General features: G+C 41.8%; 1 protein-coding gene across 3 annotated transcripts in view; it reads left to right on the forward strand.

The window, feature by feature from the left end:
• The window catches only part of LOC133558963 (Kv channel-interacting protein 2-like), a 506,114-nt gene that overhangs the window by 241,378 nt on the left and 244,103 nt on the right, over nt 1-20,633 (forward strand). The window contains exon 1 of one of the 3 annotated variants that reach the window (XM_061910179.1): nt 3,519-3,653. The exons of the other annotated variants lie outside the window; for them this stretch is intronic. Within the exon in view, the coding sequence (XP_061766163.1) occupies nt 3,566-3,653 (88 nt within the window). The 5' untranslated portion in view covers nt 3,519-3,565. Of the gene's footprint in view, nt 1-3,518; nt 3,654-20,633 lie in introns of those variants that run through there. 3 annotated transcript variants of the gene reach the window in all.

Consider the following 20,633-nt stretch of genomic DNA (forward strand, 5'->3'; position numbering starts at 1 on the left):
GCACATTGGCGGAAGGCATGGTACACCCTGGACAAGTCGCCACCTCATCGCAGGGCCAACACAGATAGACAGACAACATTCACACACTAGGGCCAATTTAGTGTTGCCAATCAACCTATCCCCAGGTGCATGTCTTTGGAAGTGGGAGGAAGCCGGAGTACCCGGAGGGAACCCACGCAGTCACGGGGAGAACATGCAAACTCCACACAGAAAGATCCCTAACTCAGGACTACTCAGGACCTTCGAATTGTGAGGCACATGCACTAACCCCTGCTCCTCTGTGCTGGCCCTCTATATACATATTTATTTTACTTTTTAAATACATTTTGGCCAAAGGGGGCGCACTTCAATTTCTTACACACACTTGTTATTTCATATGTTGACCAGAGGGGGAGGACTTTTAAAACAGACACACAGCCAATTTGAAAAATCCCTCCTTTTAAGGGCCACCCTCATTTTGATAGATTTCACCACCAGGGGTACATATGAGACATTCTCTATTACAGGGGTCACCAACGCGGTGCCCGCGGGCACCAGGTCGCCCGTAAGGACCAGGTGAGTCGCCCGCTGGACTGTTCTAAAAATAGCTCAAATAGCAGCACTTACCAGTGAGCTGCATCTATTTTTTAAATTTTATTTATGTACTAGCAGGCTGGTCTCGCTTTGCTCGACATTTTTAATTCTAAGAGAGACAAAACTCGAATAGAATTTGAAAATCCAAGAAAATATTTTAAAGACTTGGTCTTCACTTGTTTAAATAAATTCATGTATTTTTTTTACTTTGCTTCTTATAACTTTCAGAAAGACAATTTTAGAAAAAAAAAATACAACCTTAAAAATGCCCATCCATCCATCCATTTTCTACCGCTTATTCCCTTTCGGGGTCGCGGGGGGCGCTGGCGCCTATCTCAGCTACAATCGGGCGGAAGGCAGGGTACACCCTGGACAAGTCGCCACCTTAAAAATGATTTTAGGATTTTTAAACACATACCTTTTTACTTTTTAAATTCCTTCCTCTTCTTTCCTGACAATTTAAATCAATGTTGAAGTAAATGTATTGTTTTTATTGTAAAGAATAATACATAAACTTTGATTTAATTATTCACTCTAGCTTCTGTTTTTTCGACGAAGAATATTTGGGAAATATTTCTTCACACTTATTACGATTAAAATTAAAAAAAATATATTCTGGCAAATATGGAAAATCTTTAGAATCAAATTTAAATCCTATTTCAAAGTCTTTTGAATTTCTTTAAAAAAAATTGTTTTGGAAAATCTAGAAGAAATAATGATTTGTCTTTGTTAGAAATATATTTGGTTCAATTTGTTATATATTCTAACAAAGTGCAAATTGGATTTTAACCTATTTAAAACATGTCATCAACATTCTAAAATTAATCTTAATCAGGAAACATTACTAATGATGTTCCATAAATTATTTAGTTTAATATTTTTAAAAAAAGATTCAAAGATTCAAAAAAAGATTCAAAGATTCAAAAAAAGATTTAAAAAAAAGATTCAAAAAGATTACTAATGATGTTCCATAAATTATTTAGTTTAATATTTTTCAAAAAGATTCGAATTAGCTATTTTTTCTCTTAATTTTTTCGGTTGAATTTTGAATTTTAAAGAGCCAAAATTGAAGATAAACTGTTTCAAAATTTAATTTTCATTTTTTTCCTGTTTTCTCCTCTTTTAAACCGTTCAATTAAGTGTTTTTTTCATCATTTATTGTCTACAAAAAACCTTCCGTACAAGGAAAAAAAAAGTACGACGGAATGACAGACAGAAATACCCATTTTTTCATATATATATAGATTTATTTATTAAAGGTAAATCGAGCAAATTGGCTATTTCTGGCAATTTATTTAGGTGTGCATCAAACTGGTAGCCCTTCTCATTAATCAAAGGACTCAAAGGACTCCGGCTTGTTAGTGATTCCCAAAGCCCAAAAAAAGTCTGCGGGCTATAGAGCGTTTTCCGTTCGGGCTCCAGTACTCTGGAATGCCCTCCCGGTAACAGTTCGAGATGCTACCTCAGTAGAAGCATTTAAGTCTCACCTTAAAACTCATTTGTATACTCTAGCCTTTAAATAGACTCCCTTTTTAGACCAGTTGATCTGCCGTTTCTTTTCTTTTTCTTCTATGTCCCACTCTCCCTTGTGGAGGGGGTCCGGTCCGATCCGGTGGCCATGTACTGCTTGCCTGTGTATCGGCTGGGGACATCTCTGCGCTGCTGATCCGCCTCCGCTTGGGATGGTTTCCTGCCGGCTCCGCTGTGAACGGGACTCTCGCTGCTGTGTTGGATCCGCTTTGGACTGGACTCTCGCGACTGTGTTGGATCCATTGTGGATTGAACTTTCACAGTATCATGTTAGACCCGCTCGACATCCATTGCTTTCCTCCTCTCCAAGGTTCTCATAGTCATCATTGTCCCCGACGTCCCACTGGGTGTGAGTTTTCCTTGCCCTTATGTGGGCCTACCGAGGATGTCGTAGTGGTTTGTGCAGCCCTTTGAGACACTAGTGATTTAGGGCTATATAAGTAAACATTGATTGATTGATTGATAATCAGTACCCAAGAAGTAGCTCTTGGTTTCAAAAAGGTCGTTGACCCCTGCTCTATTAGATGTAATGTTTTTTCTGTATTGGGACCAGGACACGTTGGGAAGACTATGTCTCCCGGCTGGCCTGGGAACGCCTCGGGATCCCCCGGGAAGAGCTAGACGAAGTGGCTGGAGATAGGGAAGTCTGGGCTTCCCTGCTTAGGCTGCTGCCCCCGCGACCCGACCTCGGATAAGCGGAAGATGATGGATGGATGGATGGATGGGACCAGGATTTATGTCCTTACTTGTTTACCGCTCCTCATATGGAAGCTACTTTTCCTTGTTGTTGTCTCAAGAAGGGTAGAAATACAAGAACGCACACACACACACATGTACACACACACACACACACACTGTCTCGCTTCTGCAGGCTGTCATCGTTATATGAGCAGTGAGTGGAGAGGGAGGGAGGGAGGGTGAACATCAACAAGAAGGAGCCGGAGAAAAACCACCAGCTGCCACTCAATGCAGCCTCCTAGTACTATAACACACACACACACACACACACACAGAAACACACACACACACAGTCTAATGGGGTGAAATGAGCTCACCCTAGTATTTTGTTGTTGTTGTTTTTTTAGCCAAAATGTCCCCCTCAAAGATAAATGTGCAGCCAGGAAAATAGAAACACACCCTCGACGGGCCGTAATGTCCCTGCCCTCTCAGCCAATGAGAGCCCACCCCTGCTCACGGCGAGATGAGGGGGGAGGAGAGACGGAGCCGGCGAGTGATTGACAAGCGGCACTCTACAGGTGGAGGGGAGGCTGGAGAGAGAGTCAGAGAGGGTAGGGATGGAGTGAGCGAGGAGGAGGAGGAGGAGAGAGTTTTATAGCAACACACACACACACACACACACTTACCTCTACACACCCTCCACCCCTCCTACCTTGGACTTCTGCTTCCCCAGGCAGACTCGCCAGCCGAGTGCTTCCATCCGCTCCAGCACCGCTGCATCAAAATGAGCCAGTGCAGGAGACGCTGCAAGCGGCAGCTGACCAAGGTGGCTCGCTACTTCTACCGCTTCCTCATGGGCACGCTCACCCAAGGTAGGGACACCCCCCCCCCCCCCCCCCCCCCACCCCGCAGCGGGCTGTGTCAGCCAGGCGGGGCTGCTGGAGAAGTGTGGCTGAAGTTGCAGCGTCCTGGCGGGGGCTGCTGCAGCACTTTGGTGTGTGTGTGTGTGTGCGCACGAGGGGAGTTGTGTGGGTTCACACTCCAAACAACCAGAGTGGGAGTGGAGTGTTTGCGTGTTGGCTTGTTTACTTGGGGGGATTTTTCTTCCTCATTCTTGGAAAGAGTGAGACCCCTTTTGTAGTCTGGTTTCTATTTGCTGACTATGTGTGGGTTTGGTGTTTCGCTAATTCTGGTGGTCTGGTCTCCGATTTTTTTTTTTTTCTTTGAAATGATTGTATTTTAGTGTAAAGGCCTACTGAAATGAGGTTTTCTTATTCAAACGGGGATAGTAGGTCCATTCTATGTGTCATACTTGATCATTTCGTGATATTGCCATATTTTCGCTGAAAGGATTTAGTAGAGAACATCCACGATAAAGTTCGCAACTTTTGGTCGCTAATAAAAAAGCCTTGCCTGTACCGGAAGTAGCAGACGATGTCACGGGTTGTAGGGCTCCTCACATCCTCACATTGTTGTCAATCATAGCCAGCAGCAGTTAAAGCTATTCGGACCAAGAAAGCGACAATTTCCCCAATTCATTTTAACAAGGATGAAAGATTTGTGGATGAGGAAATTTAGAGTGAAGGACTGGGGAAAAAAAAAAGTGATTGCAGTGGGAGCGATTCAGATGTTATTAGACACATTTAATAATAATAATAATAACAATGAATTAGATTTGTATCGCGCTTTTCTATTGTTAGATACTCAAAGCGCTCACAGAGAAGTGGGAACCCATCATTCATTCACACCTGGTGGTGGTAAGCTACATCTGTAGCCACAGCTGCCCTGGGGTGGACTGACGGAAGCGTGGCTGCCAGTTTGTGCCTACGGCCCCTCCGACCACCACCAATCATTCATTCACCAGTGTGAGCGGCACCGGGGGCAAAGGGTGAAGTGTCCTGCCCAAGGACACAACGGCAGCAATTTGGATGTCAATAGGTGGAAAGCGAACCTGCAACCCTCAGGTTTCTGGCACGGGTTTGGTGTTTTGCTAATTCTGATGGTTTGGTCTCCAAAAGTACACCTACAATTTCGAATTTCATTTTTTTTTTATTTGAAATGATTGTATTTTAATTTAAAGGCCTACTGAAATGAGATTTTCTTATTCAAACGGGGATAGCAGGTCCATTCTATGTGTCATACTTGATCATTTCGCCATATTTATGCTGAAAGGATTTAGTAGAGAACATCGACGATAAAGTTTGCAACTTTTTGGTCGCTAATAAAAAAAGCCTTGCCTTTACCGGAAGGAAAGGCAAGGCGTGACGTCACCGGTTGTAGGGCTCCTCACATCCTCACATTGTTTTCAATCATAGCCAGCAGCAACTAAAGCTATTCGGACCAAGAAAGCGATACGTGGATGAGGAAATTTAGAGTGAAGGACTGGGAAAACAAAAAAAAGCGATTGCAGTGGGAGCGATTCAGATGTTATTCGACACATTTACTAGGATAATTCTGGAAAATCCCTTATCTGCCTATAATGTTGCGAGTGTTTTAGTGAGTTAAATAGTACCTGATAGTCGGAGGGTTGTTGACGCCAGAGTCTCTGAGGGAAGTCACCGCAGCTGCAGCAGGACGGAAGCTCCGCTGATGTCTCCGGTAAGAGGCGACTTATTACCACAATTTTCTCACCGAAAACTGCCGGTTGAGATCCATGTTCGCTTGACCGCTCTGATCCATAGTAAAACTTAATCTTCGGGAATTTTAAACAAGGAAACACCGTGTGTTTGTGTGGCTAAAGGCTAAAAGCTTCCCACCTCCATCTTTCTACTTTGACTTCTCCATTATTAATTGAACAAATTTCAAGAGATTCAGCAACACAGATGTCCAGAATACTGTGTAATTATGGGATTAAAGCAGACTACTTATAGCTTGGATCGGACTGGAAAATAATGTCCGCTAAAACCAGTGACGTCAAACGCACGTGTCATCATACCGCGACGTTTTCAACACGACACTTTGAGAGTGAGACCCCTTTTGTAGTCTGGTTTCTATTTGCTGACTATGTGTGGGTTTGGTGTTTCGCTTATTCTGGTGGTCTGGTCTCCGATTTTTTTTTTTTTTCTTTGAAATGATTGTATTTTAGTGTAAAGGCCTACTGAAATGAGATTTTCTTATTTAAACGGGGATAGCAGGTCCATTTTATGTGTCATACTTGATCATTTCGCGATATTGCCATATTTTTGCTGAAAGGATTTAGTAGAGAACATCCACGATAAAGTTTGCAACTTTTTGGTCGCTAATAAAAAAGCCTTGCTTGTACCGGAAGTAGCAGACGATGTGCGCGTGACGTCACGGGTTGTAGGGCTCCTCACATCTGAACATTGTTTATAATGTGAGACTCCAGCAGCAAGAGCTATTCGGACCAAGAAAGCGACAATTTCCCCATTAATTTTAACAAGGATGAAAGATTCGTGGATGAGGAAATTTAGAGTGAAGGACTGGGGGGAAAAAAAGGCGATTGCAGTGGGAGCGATTCAGATGTTATTCGACACATTTACTAGGATAATTCTGGAAAATCCCTTATCTGCCTATTGTGTTGCTATTGTTTTAGTGAGATTAAATAGTACCTGATAGTCGGAGGGTTGTTGACGCCAGAGCCTCTGAGGGAAGTCACCGCAGCTGCAGCAGGACGGAAGCTCCGCTGATGTCTCCGGTAAGAGGCGACTTATTACCACAATTTTCTCACCGAAAACTGCCGGTTGAGATCCATGTTCGCTTGACCGCTCTGATCCATAGTAAAACTTAATCTTCGGGAATTTTAAAAAAGGAAACACCGTGTGGCTAAAGGCTAAAAGCTTCCCACCTCCATCTTTCTACTTTGACGTCTCCATTATTAATTGAACAAATTGCAAAAGATTCAGCAACACAGATGTCCAGAATACTGTGTAATTATGCGATTAAAGCAGACTACTTATAGCTTGGATCGGGCTGGAAAATAATGTCCGCTACAACCGGTGACGTCAAACGCACGTGTCATCATAGCGCGACGATTTCAACACGACACTTTGAGAGTGAGACCTCTTTTGTAGTCTGGTTTCTATTTGCTGACTATGTGCGGGTTTGGTGTTTCGCTTATTCTGGCGGTCTGGTCTCCGAATTTTTTTTTATTTTATTTGAAATGATTGTATTTTAATTTAAAGGCCTACTGAAATGAGATTTTCTTATTTAAACGGGGATAGCAGGTCCATTCTATGTGTCATACTTGAGCATTTCGCGATATTGCCATATTTTTGCTGAAAGGATTTAGTAGAGAACATCGACGATAAAGTTCGCAACTTTTTGGTCGCTAATGAAAAAGCCTTGCCTGTACCGGAAGTAAAGGCAAGGCGTGATGTCACAGGTTGTAGGGCTCCTCACATCCTCACATTGTTTTCAATCATAGCCAGCAGCAGCTACAGCTATTCGCACCAAGAAAGCGACAATTTCCCCATTAATTTTAACAAGGATGAAAGATTTGTGGATGAGGAAATTTAGAGTGAAGGACTGGGGAAAAAAAAAAGGCGATTGCAGTGGGAGCGATTCAGATGTTATTAGACACATTTAATAATAATAATTATAATAATGGATTAGATTTATATCGCACTTTTCTATTGTTAGATACTCAAAGCGCTCACAGAGAAGTGAGCGCTTTCAAAATGTCCATTTTGGAGCCCATTGCACTCGGTCCTCCAGGCCCGGATGCGGATATGACTCTCTTAAGGTAGCCAAATGCCTCGTCATCTAATTAGTGACGCGCATGAATGGATGAATGAGATTCCCACTGTTTCTGGTTGTCTAAAATACAATGCAAAAAAGAAAAAAAAATACTCAAGAAATAAAGTCCACAGAAATTGTTAAGTACGATAAATAGGATAGTATTCATTCATTCACACCTGGTGGTGGTAAGCTACATCTGCCCTGGGTTAGACTGACGGAAGCGTGGCTGCCAGTTTGCGCCTACGGCCCCTCCGACCACCACCAATCATTCATTCATCATTCATTCACCAGTGTGAGCGGCACCGGGGGGCAAAGGGTGAAGTGTCCTGCCCAAGGACACAACGGCAGCAATTTGGATGTCAATAGGTGGGAAGCGAACCTGCAACCCTCAGGTTTCTGGCACGGGTTTGGTGTTCCGCTAATTCTGATGGTCTGGTCTCCAATAGGCCACCTACAATTTAGATTTTTTTTTTTTTTATTTGAAATAATTATATTTTAATTTAAAGGCCTACTGAAATGAGATGTTCTTATTTAAACGGGGATAGCAGGTCCATTCTATGTGTCATACTTGATCATTTCGCCATATTGCCATATTTTTGCTGAAAGGATTTAGTAGAGAACATCGACGATAAAGTTCGCAACTTTTTGGTCGCTATTAAAAAAGCCTTGCCTGTACCGGAAGTAGCAGACGATGTACGCGTGATGTCACGGGTTGTAGGGCTCCTCACATCCTCACATTGTTTACAATCATGTCCACCAGCAGCGAGAGCGATTCGGACCGAGAAAGCAACGATTTCCCCATTAATTTGAGTGAGGATGAAAGATTTGTGGATGAGGAAAGTGAGAGTGAAGGACTAGAAAAAATTGAAATAAAATAAAATAATAACTAGACGGCAGAGCGATTCAGATGTTATTAGACAAATTTACTCGGATACTTCTGGAAAATCCCCTATCTGCCTATTGTGTTACTAGTGTTTTAGTGAGATTATATGGATTATTAAGTGGGAGGGGTGTGGTGACCGCGAGTGTCTCTGAGGGGAAGCCACATTTCTCGACGGCATAGCTCGGTTGGTAGAGCGGCCGTGCCAGCAACTTGAGGGTTGCAGGTTCGATTCCCGCTTCCGTCATCCTAGTCACTGCCGTTGTGTCCTTAGGCAAGACACTTTACCCCCTGCTCCCAGTGCCACCCACACTGGTTTAAATGTAACTTAGATATTGGGTTTCACTATGTAAAGCGCTTTGAGTCACTAGAGAAAAAGCGCTATATAAATATAATTCACTTCACATTTGTGGATGAGGAAAGTGAGAGTGACGGACCAGAAAAAATAAAAATAAAATAAAAAATTAACTAGACGGCAGAGCGATTCAGATGTTATTAGACAAATTTACTAGGATAATTCTGGAAAACCCCTTATCTGCCTATTGTGTTGCTAGTGTTTTAGTGAGATTATATGGTCGTACCTGTACAACCTGAAAGTCGGAGGGGTGTGGCCACGGGTGTGGTGACCGCCAGTGTCTCTGAGGGAAGCCACGTTTCTCGACGGCATAGCTCGGTTGGTAGAGCGGCCGTGCCAGCAACTTGAGGGTTGCAGGTTCGATTCCCGCTTCCGTCATCCTAGTCACTGCCGTTGTGTCCTTGGGCAAGACACTTTACCCACCTGCTCCCAGTGCCACCCACACTAGTTTAAATGTAACTTAGATATTGGGTTTCACTATGTAAAGCGCTTTGAGTCACTAGAGAAAAAGCGCTATATAAATATAATTCACTTCACTAATTCACTTCGACAAGGCGAAGGCAGCCGATGCTTCCTCCACGGTGGAAGCATCCGACGGTCGGGGGCATCCGGTGGGAGGAGGCAAGAGAGTCGGCAGCTGCCTCTTCGACAGGTGCAGGAGGAAAGACGCAAGCTCACGGCTCATTTCTATAGTAAGAGCCGACTTATTACCACAATTTTCTCACCGAAACATCGACGATAAAGTTTGCAACTTTTGGTGCTGATAAACATCGACGAAGAGAGTCGGCAGCTGCCTCTTCGACAGGTGCAGGAGGAACGACGCAAGCTCACGGCTCATTTCTACGGTAAGAGCCGACTTATTACCACCATTTTCTCACCGAAACATCGACGATAAAGTTTGCAACTTTCGGTGCTGATAAAAAAGCCTTGCCTGTACCGTAAGTCGCAGACGATGACGTCACAAAGGCGAAGGCTGCTTCAAAATCATGTCAAGCAAAAGTGGCCCCAGCACACAAACTAGGAGCCCATATTTCTCTCATGTAAGCACTTAGGACACAGGTGTCGAACTCAAGGTTTTGGCCGACAACATTTTATCTGGCCTGCAAAAACCTGGAAATCATGTGTCAATAAAGTACTTAATTTTTTCTCAATAAATTGATTTGGTTCATTTTGACAGAAAAAGATATAAGTACTGCTTGAAATTGGATGCCTTTTCGATCAATCAATCAATCAATCAATGTTTACTTATATAGCCCTAAATCACTAGTGTCTCAAAGGGCTGCACAAACCACTACGACATCCTCGGTAGGCCCACATAAGGGCAAAGAAAACTCACACCCAGTGGGACGTCGGTGACAATAATGACTATGAGAACCTTGGAGAGGAGGAAAGCAATGGATGTCGAGCGGGTCTAACATGATACTGTGAAAGTTCAATCCATAATGGATCCAACACAGTCGCGAGAGTCCAGTCCAAAGCGGATCCAACACAGCAGCGAGAGTCCCGTTCATAGCGGAGCCAGCAGGAAACCATCCCAAGCGGAGGCGGATCAGCAGCGCAGAGATGTCCCCAGCCGATACACAGGCGAGCAGTACATGGCCACCGGATCGGACAACATTCACACTCGACTTTAATAGTATCCATAATTGCATTAAATATTACAGTATTTTATCCTTTCCAAACATGTTTTGTCTAAATAAAATTAAATACTTCAATATCTGCTTGACTTACGATTTTCCAGCAAACTATCCATCAGATTAATAAAAATGACAAGACATTTGACGGCGTTCTTTACAGCATATTACTGTAAATTTAAAAAAAACTACAATTTTTTTGCATTAAAATCCTGGCGAGTGGATCGTGAGATCGACAGGCGGATCGGTGCGGCGTCTTCAGTAATGCGGACGTTGTATCGATCCGTTGTGGGGAAGAAGGAGCTGAGCCGGAAGGCAAAGCTCTCAATTTACCGGTCGATCTACGTTCCCATCCTCACCTATGGTCATGAGCTTTGGGTCATGACCGAAAGGATAAGATCACGGGTACAAGCGGTCGAAATGAGTTTGGGGCTCTCCCTTAGAGATAGGGTGAGAAGCTCTGCCATCCGGGAGGAACTCAAAGTAAAGCCGCTGCTTCTCCACATCAAGAGGAGCCAGATGAGGTGGTTCCGGCATCTGGTCAGGATGCCACCCGAACCCCTCCCTAGGGAGGTGTTTAGGGCACGTCCAACCGGTAGGAGGCCACGGGGAAAACCCAGGACACGTTGGGAAGACTATGTCTCCCGGCTGGCCTGGGAACGCCTCGGGATCCCCCGGGAAGAGCTAGACGAAGTGGCTGGGGAGAGGGAAGTCTGGGCTTCCCTGCTTAGGCTGTTGCCCCCGCGACCCGACCTCGGATAAGCGGAAGATGATGGATGGATGGATTCTGGCGCATGGCCAGGATTGTGGGGCTTCACGGTGGCAGAGGGGTTAGTGCGTCTGCCTCACAATACAAAGGTCCTGCAGTCCTGGGTTCAAATCCAGGCTCGGGATCTTTCTGTGTGGAGTTTGCATGTTCTCCCCGTGAATACGTGGGTTCCCTCCGGGTATTCCGGCTTCCTCCCACTTCCAAAGACATGCACCTGGGGATAGGCCCCTCCCACTTCCAAAGACATGCACCTGGGGATAGGTTGATTGGCAACACTAAATGGTCCCTAGTGTGTGAATGTTGTCTGTCTATCTGTGTTGGCCCCTGCGATGAGGTGGCGACTTGTCCAGGGTGTACCCCGCCTTCCGCCCGATTGTAGCTGAGATAGGCGCCAGCGTCCCCCGCGACCCCGAAAGGGAATAAGCGGTAGAAAATGGATGGATGGATGGCCAGGATTGTACCACCTTTGCCTCAATTTGAGCCAGGAAAAACCCTCATTATACCTTTTTTATACATAAACTGTACCTTTTGTAGAAATCACACATCTATACATACATCTATTGTCATCTATTCTACCTGTTTTTCCAAAGGTAATGCACCCTCCGCGACCCCAAAAGGGACACGTGGTAGAAAAATGGATGGATATAATTATTTTTATGAAACAAACATTTTTTTAATTAAATATAACATTTTTATAATAATGTGTAATGTGTTTTTACCTGTTCTACATAAATCAAAATAATGTATTTAAAATTGTATTAAAATGAAATATGTTGTTTAATATTAATCCATCCATCCATTTTCTACCGCTTATTCCCTTTGGGGTCGCGGGGGCCGCTGGTGCCTATCTCAGCTACAGCGGAAGGCGGTGTACACCCTGGACAAGTCGCCACCTCATCGCACGTTTAATAATAACAATAAGTTTTATTATATTGCATTTTTATGTATAAAGTATACCTTTTATATAAGTCATACTAACCATCTTTTTATACTGTAGTCTTTTTTTTTTGTACCTGTGTTTTTAAGGATTATTTTTTATAAAACCAAAAATATTAGTATAGGTTATAAATGTATATTTTACTATTATATATTTTATAGCTTTTGATGTCCATCAATCTGAGTATCATCCCCATTTCTACCTAAAAAAAAATATATATTTCAATTAATATACAACAAATATTTTATAGTAAATATATGAAATAAACATGTATTTGTATTTTATTATATTTTATATTTTACGTACACCCTGGACAAGTCGCCACCTCATTGCAGGTTTAATAACAATAATAATACGTTTTATTATACTGCATTTTTATGTATAAAGTATACCTTTTATATAGGTCATACTAACCATCTTTTTATACTGTAGTCTTTTTTTTTTGTACCTGTGTTTTTAAAAATATTTTTTTATAAAAACTAAAATATTATTCGAGATTATTAATGTGTATTTTATGATTAATTATACATTTTATAGCTGTCATGGCCATCAATCTGAGTGGATCATCCCCCTTTCTTCCTAAAAAAAATATATATTTCAATTAATATACAACAAATATTTTATAGTAAATATATGAAATAAACATGTATTTGTATTTTATTATATTTTTACTTCCAAAGTACAAACTTACATTATCAGCTGTATTGTATGAACTCACTCTTATCTCTTTACACTTATTGTTATTATTTTTTTTAGTTCTATTTCAAGAACTCTCCCTTCTAAAGCAGTCATTGCCCCAGTGGGAGAGACACACACACACACACACACACACACACACACACACACACACACACACACACACACACACTGGTTATAATTTGGAACGGGGACCAAGTTTTTGATCAGAACTTGTGGGCACCACCCTTTCCACAGGTTGTGGAGGCATAACAAAAATGAGGTAAAATGTCTTAAAAAAAACCGTCTTTAAATCTCTGGATTGATGAAGTAATGTGCTGATCATTCTTTCTGGGGAAAAAGAGCTAATATGGTTCATGGAGGCTGAATTTAAATAATTTTGCATAATTTAAACAAATTTGTACGTGACTGAGGACCATTTAAAAAAAAAAAAAGTTCAAATTAAATATGGGGACCACTGTCTTATAGGACAAGTGGAAGTGATGAACTATACACGGAAGAAGTGTGAGCAGAGCAGCGAGTGCAGTACCAGCTACGGCCCCATGAGGGGGCTGCTGTGCAAATGTCCCACACTCAAACTAACCAGTAAACATGTTTTATGGGCCAAAGATTAAAAATTAGTTAAGCATCTTCAGAATGGATCTGACTACCATTTAAAAAGGTTTCCCTTCAGGGGGCCTGTTTTTATGTCCCCATACCGTCAGAAGTCCCCGAAAGGCCTACTGAAAGCCACTACTAGCGACCACGCAGTCTGATAGTTTATATATCAATGAGGAAATATTAACATTGCAACACATGCCAATACGGCCGCTTTAGTTTACTAAATTGCAATTTTAATTTTCCCGCGAAGCGTCCTGTTGAAAACGTCGCAAAATGATGAGGCGTGGATTTGACGTCTCGGATTGAAGCGGACATTTTTTTTCCAGCTCGATCCCAGCTATAAGTTGTCTGCTTTAATCGCATACTTACACAGTATTCTGGACATCTGTGTTGCTGAATCTTTTTGCAATTTTTTCAATTATTAATGGAGACGTCAAAGAAGAACGATGTAGGTGGGAAGCGGTGTATTGCAGCTGCCTTTGGCCACACTAACACAGCCGGTGTTTCCTTGTTTACATTCCCGAAAGCTGACGGTGAAGCTTTACTATGGAATAGAGCGGTCAAGCGAACATGGTTTCCTACCACATGTCAACCGGCAGGTTTCGGTGAGAAAATGGTGGTAATAAGTCGGCTCTTACCGTAGACATGAGCGGAGCTTGCGTCCTTTCTTGTTCACCTGTCAAAGATGCGGCAGTCTGGCTTCCCTCAGAGACACTGGCGGTCACCACACCCTTTCGACTTTCAGGTACGACAGTATAATCTCACTACAACAGTAGTAACACAATAAGCAGATAAGGGATTTTCCCGAATTATCCTAGTAAATGTGTCTAATAACATCGTCTTTTTTCTAGTCCTTCACTCTCACTATCCTCATCCAGGAATCTTTCATCCTCGCTCAAATTAATGGGGAAATAGTCGCTTTCTCGGTCCGAATCGCTACCGCTGCTGGTGGCCGTGATTGTAAACAATGTGAGGAGTTGCACACATCGTCTGCTACTTCCGATACAGGCAAGGCTTTATTATTAGCGACCAAAAGTTGTGAACTTTATCGTCTATGTTCTCTACTAAATCCTTTCAGCAAAAATATGGCAATATCGCGAAATGATCAAGTATGACACATAGAATGGAGCTGCTATCCCCGTTTAAATAAGAAAATCTCATTTCAGTAGGCCTTTAACTTTCCTCTTGTGTTAGCTTTCTGTTACCATCTCTTATGTTAACGGGTCGGTTTTGACCCATGTTTTAAATCAGCTGTAAAATACACTAAAAACAATTACCTACCATCCAATTTGTTTCTCATCTCTTGGTTACCTCGTTAGGCTTCCTTATCCTTGAAAATATTGGTTTTAATATTTTTGGTTTGGGCCATTGGGCCTTTTTTTTGTCAGTATACCCCTCGATTTCAATTTTTAAAAATGGTAAAACGAACCTCAAGAGAATCATATACATAAAAAAAAGGTTGTTGGGTTACCTAACTATTACTAAGGGGTATTAGAACACATCTCTTGAATAAATGTGTTTTGTTTATTTTTTCATTTTAAGAATTTTAACTATAGTAACATCTATGGTGTTACGGGTCAATTTCGACCCATATATATTTACTTCAAGAAAAAGGCTAAAAAGTATTTTTTTCAGCAACAGAAATCCAACATCAAACAAACAACAACCAATCAAGCAAATGAAACCAAGAGAAATAGATTACTAGTTCCAAAACTAATAAAAAAACAACAGAGTGGCAAAAAGTGACACTTTTAATGTTCGTCTTTTGTTTGTTTTTGTACAGGATAACAAAGTAAAATGAGAATCCACTAAAGCTCACATGATTGGGGGAGGAGCTGGCTGTCAGTGTGTTCAGTTTTGGCTCTTATCATTGCTTCATCGTCTTATTTTTATAACCGGGTCAAAACCGACCCTAACAACACCAAGGGCATAATTTCTACCAGAGCATTTTATAATTTAGTGAAAAAAATTAAAATGTTTTATTTTGTTGACAAAGACGGTCCTGACAAAGTCAAAAAGCTTTGATGCAAAAAAAATAAATGTATGTGGTGTTTTTATGCATTTAAAAACTAAAACTAACACAAGACGAAGGTTAAAGATGACTATGTAAACAGAGCCATGTCCCCTTTGTGTAAGCATTGCCAGAACACACACATACACACATACACACACATACACACATACACACACATACACACACGCTCTCCTTGAGTTACACACAACCCCAGCTGTAAGATTATTAATAACATATACAGACAGAGACAACTTTCACCTTGCTACCTTAATATTCTTCTTTTCCTCCTGACGTTGAGCAGAAGCTCACACGGCCTCCAGGGAGGCTCAACAGTGGTAAAAAACCTTTTTGCGAGCGATCCTGCAAGGTGCAAAGAAAGGCGACGTTTAGACGACCTTGTCAGTAGAATCCCGCGTGAATGTTAATTTGACATCTCCATGTCGGCTTTTCTCTTTATCTTTTGGCACTTTTTGACGCCGGTAGAGCTTTGTGCATGTGAGACATCCACCTTAAACCTGGAAGAATTTTCGACTTTGGAATGAAAGGATAATACTACATGTTTGAATGTAGGATTTGCGACGGAATTGGGTACTTTCATAGGCTCCGGCCGAATTCCATGTGTAGTCCGAGGTGTCGATTCACATCAAATCAAACGCTGCTGTATTTTGATATCTTTGTTGCTTATGACATCACATCTGGTTTGCAAACTAAACAACGGCTCAAACACTCGGCGAGGAAACAAGCACCTCGAACAGCACTCTAAGTAATGTTGCAATTTTCAACGCCAGAACCTGCTAGCTTGATGCTAATTTACAAACCCCGTTTCCATATGAGTTGGGAAATTGTGTTCGATGTAAATATAAACGGAATAGTGAAGTGAATTATATTTATATAGCGCTTTTCTCTAGTGACTCAAAGCGCTTTACATAGTGAAACCCAATATCTAAGTTCCATTTAAACCAGTGTGGGTGGCACTGGGAGCAGGTGGGTAAAGTGTCTTGCCCAAGGACACAACGGCAGTGACTAGGATGGCAGAAGCGGGAATCGAACCTTCAACCCTCAAGTTGCTGGCACGGCCACTCTACCAACTGAGCTATGCCGCCCCAGTAATGTTGCAATTTTCAACGCCAGAACCCGCTAGCTTGATGCTAATTTACAAACCCTGTTTCCATATGAGTTGGGAAATTGTGTTCGATGTAAATATAAACGGATTAGTGAAGTGAAGTGAATTATATTTATATAGCGCTTTTCGCAAGTGACTCAAAGCGCTTTACATAGTGACACCCAATATCTAAGTTCCATTTAAACCAGTGTGGGTGGCACTGGGAGCAGGTGGGTAAAGTGTCTTGCCCAAGGACACAGCGGCAGTGACTAGGATGGCACAAGCGGGAATCGAACCTGTAACCCTCAAGTTGCTGGCACGGCCACTCTACCAACCGAGCTATGCCGCCCTACAATGATTTGCAAGTCCTTTTCAACCCATATTCAGTTGAATGCGCTACAAAGACAAGATATTTGATGTTCAAACTCATAAACTTTATTTTTTTTTGCAAATAATAATTAACTTAGAATTTCATGGCTGCAACACGTGCCAAAGTAGTTGGGAAAGGGCATGTTCACCACTGTGTTACATCACCTTTTCTTTTAACAACACTCAATAAACCTTTGGGAACTGAGGAAACTAATTGTTAAAGCTTTGAAAGTGGCGGTCCGTACAGGGAGCGGACCGCCATTATAGTCTGGTAAATCCGGTAATAAAACCCAGATTCAAAAGTTATTTTTTCCAATTGCGTCTGTCCTTTTCTTTACTGTTTGAACTTGCCGAAAGGATTTAGTGACCCATTGCACTGGACTTTAAACTATTTCAAAGGCTTTTATTTCAATGTGCTTTAAATCAACGGTTCTTACATGAGAGTTGAAAACGGGGAATAGTGAGTCACAAATGTACTGTTGGCTGATATTTCTCCTCATTATCATGGACATCATCACTGCTGTTGTTTGAGTCAAATATGTTCATCATCCCGTTGCTTTAGCAGTTTTCACACCGTTCTTGCGTTTGAGTGTTCTATATGATCCCGTTTTATTGAAGTATATTCAAGATTTTCACACTGGAAAATAGTTTTGCATCACTAGTGTAACGCATACTGTATTCCTGTTAGTGTTGTCTTGATACCAATATGTTGGTGCCGGTACCAAAATGTATTTTGATTCTTTTCTAAATAAAGGGGACCACAAAAATTGCATTATTGGCTTTATTTTAACTAAAAAATCTTTGGGTACATTAAACATATGTTTCTTATGACAAGTTTGTCCTTAAATTAAATAGTGAACATACAGGAAAACTTGTCTTTTATTAGTAAGTAAACAAACAAAGGCTTTAAAATTCGCTCCATTTTGTCCACTAAAGACGCTGAGATCATTATCCATGCGTTTGTTACGTCTCGTCTCGATTACTGTAACGTATTATTTTCGGGTCTCCCCATGTCTAGCATTAAAAGATTACAGTTGGTACAAAATGCGGCTGCTAGACTTTTGACAAGAACAAGAAAGTTTGATCCCATTACACCTGTACTGGCTCACCTGCACTGGCTTCCTGTGCACTTAAGATGTGACTTTAAGGTTTTACTACTTACGTATAAAATACTACACGGTCTAGCTCCATCCTATCTTGCCGATTGTATTGTACCATATGTCCCGGCAAGAAATCTGCGTTCAAAGGACTCCGGCTTGTTAGTGATTCCCAAAGCCCCAAAAAAGTCTGCGGGCTATAGAGCGTTTTCATTTCGGGCTCCAGTACTCTGGAATGCCCTCCCGGTAAAAGTTCGAGATGCTACCTCAGTAGAAGCATTTAAGTCTCACCTTAAAACTCATTTGTATACTCTAGCTTTTAAATAGACTCCCTTTTTAGACCAGTTGATCTGCCGTTTCTTTTCTTTTTCTTCTATGTCCCACTCTCCCTTGTGGAGGGGGTCCGGTCCGATCCGGTGGCCATGTACTGCTCGCCTGTGTATCGGCTGGGGACATCTCTGCGCTGCTGATCCGCCTCCGCTTGGGATGGTTTCCTGCTGGCTCCGCTGTGAACGGGACTCTCGCTGCTGTGTTGGATCCGCTTTGGACTGGACTCTCGTGACTGTGTTGGATCCATTATGGATTGAACTTTCACAGTATCATGTTAGACCCGCTCGACATCCATTGCTTTCCTCCTCTCCAAGGTTCTCATAGTCATCATTGTCACCGATGTCCCACTGGGTGTGAGTTTTCCTTGCCCTTATGTGGGCCTACCGAGGATGTCGTAGTGGTTTGTGCAGCCCTTTGAGACACTAGTGATTTAGGGCTATATACGTAAACATTGATTGATTGATTGATTTTAAATTAGCTGCTGGCATATATAGTAACATATTGTGTCATTTTGTATTCTATTATTTTGTCATCAATAAGGACAAGTGGTAGAAAATGAATCATTCGTTTACTGTTTGTATCTGCTTACTTTCTCTTTTAACATGTTTTATCTACACTTCTGTTAAAATGTAATAATCACTTATTCTTCTGTGTGGATGCTTTACATTAGTTTTGGATGATACCACAAATGTGGGTATCAATCCGATACCAAAAGTCATTACAGGATCATACATTGGTCATATTCAAAGTTCTCATGTGTCCATGGAAGTATTTACTGAGTTTATAAACATAAATTTGATAAACATGAAAAAAGATTTTGTGGTGCCCAATAATATCGATGTAATCATAGTAGTATCGACTAGATAAGCTCTTGTACTTGGCAAACGAAACTAAAACCGAACTGGCTGCAATGTAAACAAAAACACGATGCCTCCGCTTGAGATGGTTTCCTGTGGACGGGAGTCTCGCTGCTGTCTTGGATTCGCTTTGAACTGAACTCTCGCGGCTGTGTTGGAGCCACTATGGATTGAACTTTCACAGTATCATGTTGGACCCGCTCGACATCCATTGCTTTCGGTCCCCTAGAGAGGGGGGGTTGCCCACATCTGAGGTCCTCTCCAAGGTTTCTCATAGTCAGCATTGTCACTGGCGTCCCACTGGGTGTGAATTCTCCCTGCCCACTGGGTGTGAGTTTTCCTTGCCCTTTTGTGGGTTCTTCCGAGGATGTTGTAGTCGTAATGATTTGTGCAGTCCTTTGAGACATTTGTGATTTGGGGCTATATAAATAAACGTTGATTGATTGATTGATTGATGCTGGACAACAGCAAAGACTTACAGCCTGTGGAGCAGCAGACGGCGTCCACAAAGTACATCTGTACATGACATGACCGGCAACAACAAAATAGGAGCGCAAGACAAGAACTAAAACACTACACGCTGGAAAACAGCAAAAATTTAAACTTGGTGTGACAGGCAGTGATGGTACAACTACTTTGAAACGAGCATGTGTTGCATGGTGGGTTATGGTTTGAATTCATATCCAACAATTGCGGGAACAACTTTTTACTGTCAATATCGGCTGCTGAGTTTAATTTTTTGAATGTTTTATCTTTGGTGCCCCAGGATTTTTTCAATGAAAAAATGTGCCTTGGCTCGAAAAAGGTTGAAAAACACTGCACTAAACTACCATGATGCTACTGTTAAAGTGAAATGTTAGCATCCAGCTAACATGGCATTTTTTTTTTTCACGTTGGTCAAGTGTGGAGTTAAAGTGTATAAATGTCACACCTGAACTTGGATTTGTTTTGCTTCTTCCACGCTAAGGATGATTGGCACGAGCTAGACGAGAAATCAGGTACATATTTATTTATTTAAACACTATAATAAAAAATAAACAAACTGATTGATTGATTGATACTTTTATTAGTAGATTGCACAGTACAGTACATATTCCGTACAGTTGACCACTAAATGGTAACACCCGAATAAGTTTTTCAACTTGTTTAAGTCGGGGTCCACGTTAATCAATTCATGGTAAGGGCGCTCAGAAGGAGGTACAAAACTTGGCTACAAAAATACAAACAGGAAAACAAAAACACTTGCACGATGGCATGAATGAACTATGGACATAAACAAAAGGACTTAGCACAAAAGCATTTAACTATTAGCTTATTAGTGATTCCTAGAGCCCAAAAAAAGTCTGCGGGCTATAAAGCGTTTTCCGTTCGGGCTCCAGTACTCTGGAATGCCCTCCCGGTAACAGTTCGAGATGCTACCTCAGTAGAAGCATTTAAGTCTCACCTTAAAACTCATCTGTATACTCTAGCCTTTAAATAGACCTCCTTTTTAGACCAGTTGATCTGCCGCTTCT

This window comes from Nerophis ophidion, linkage group LG09, assembly GCF_033978795.1.
Source record: "Nerophis ophidion isolate RoL-2023_Sa linkage group LG09, RoL_Noph_v1.0, whole genome shotgun sequence".
Lineage (NCBI taxonomy): Eukaryota > Metazoa > Chordata > Actinopteri > Syngnathiformes > Syngnathidae > Nerophis > Nerophis ophidion.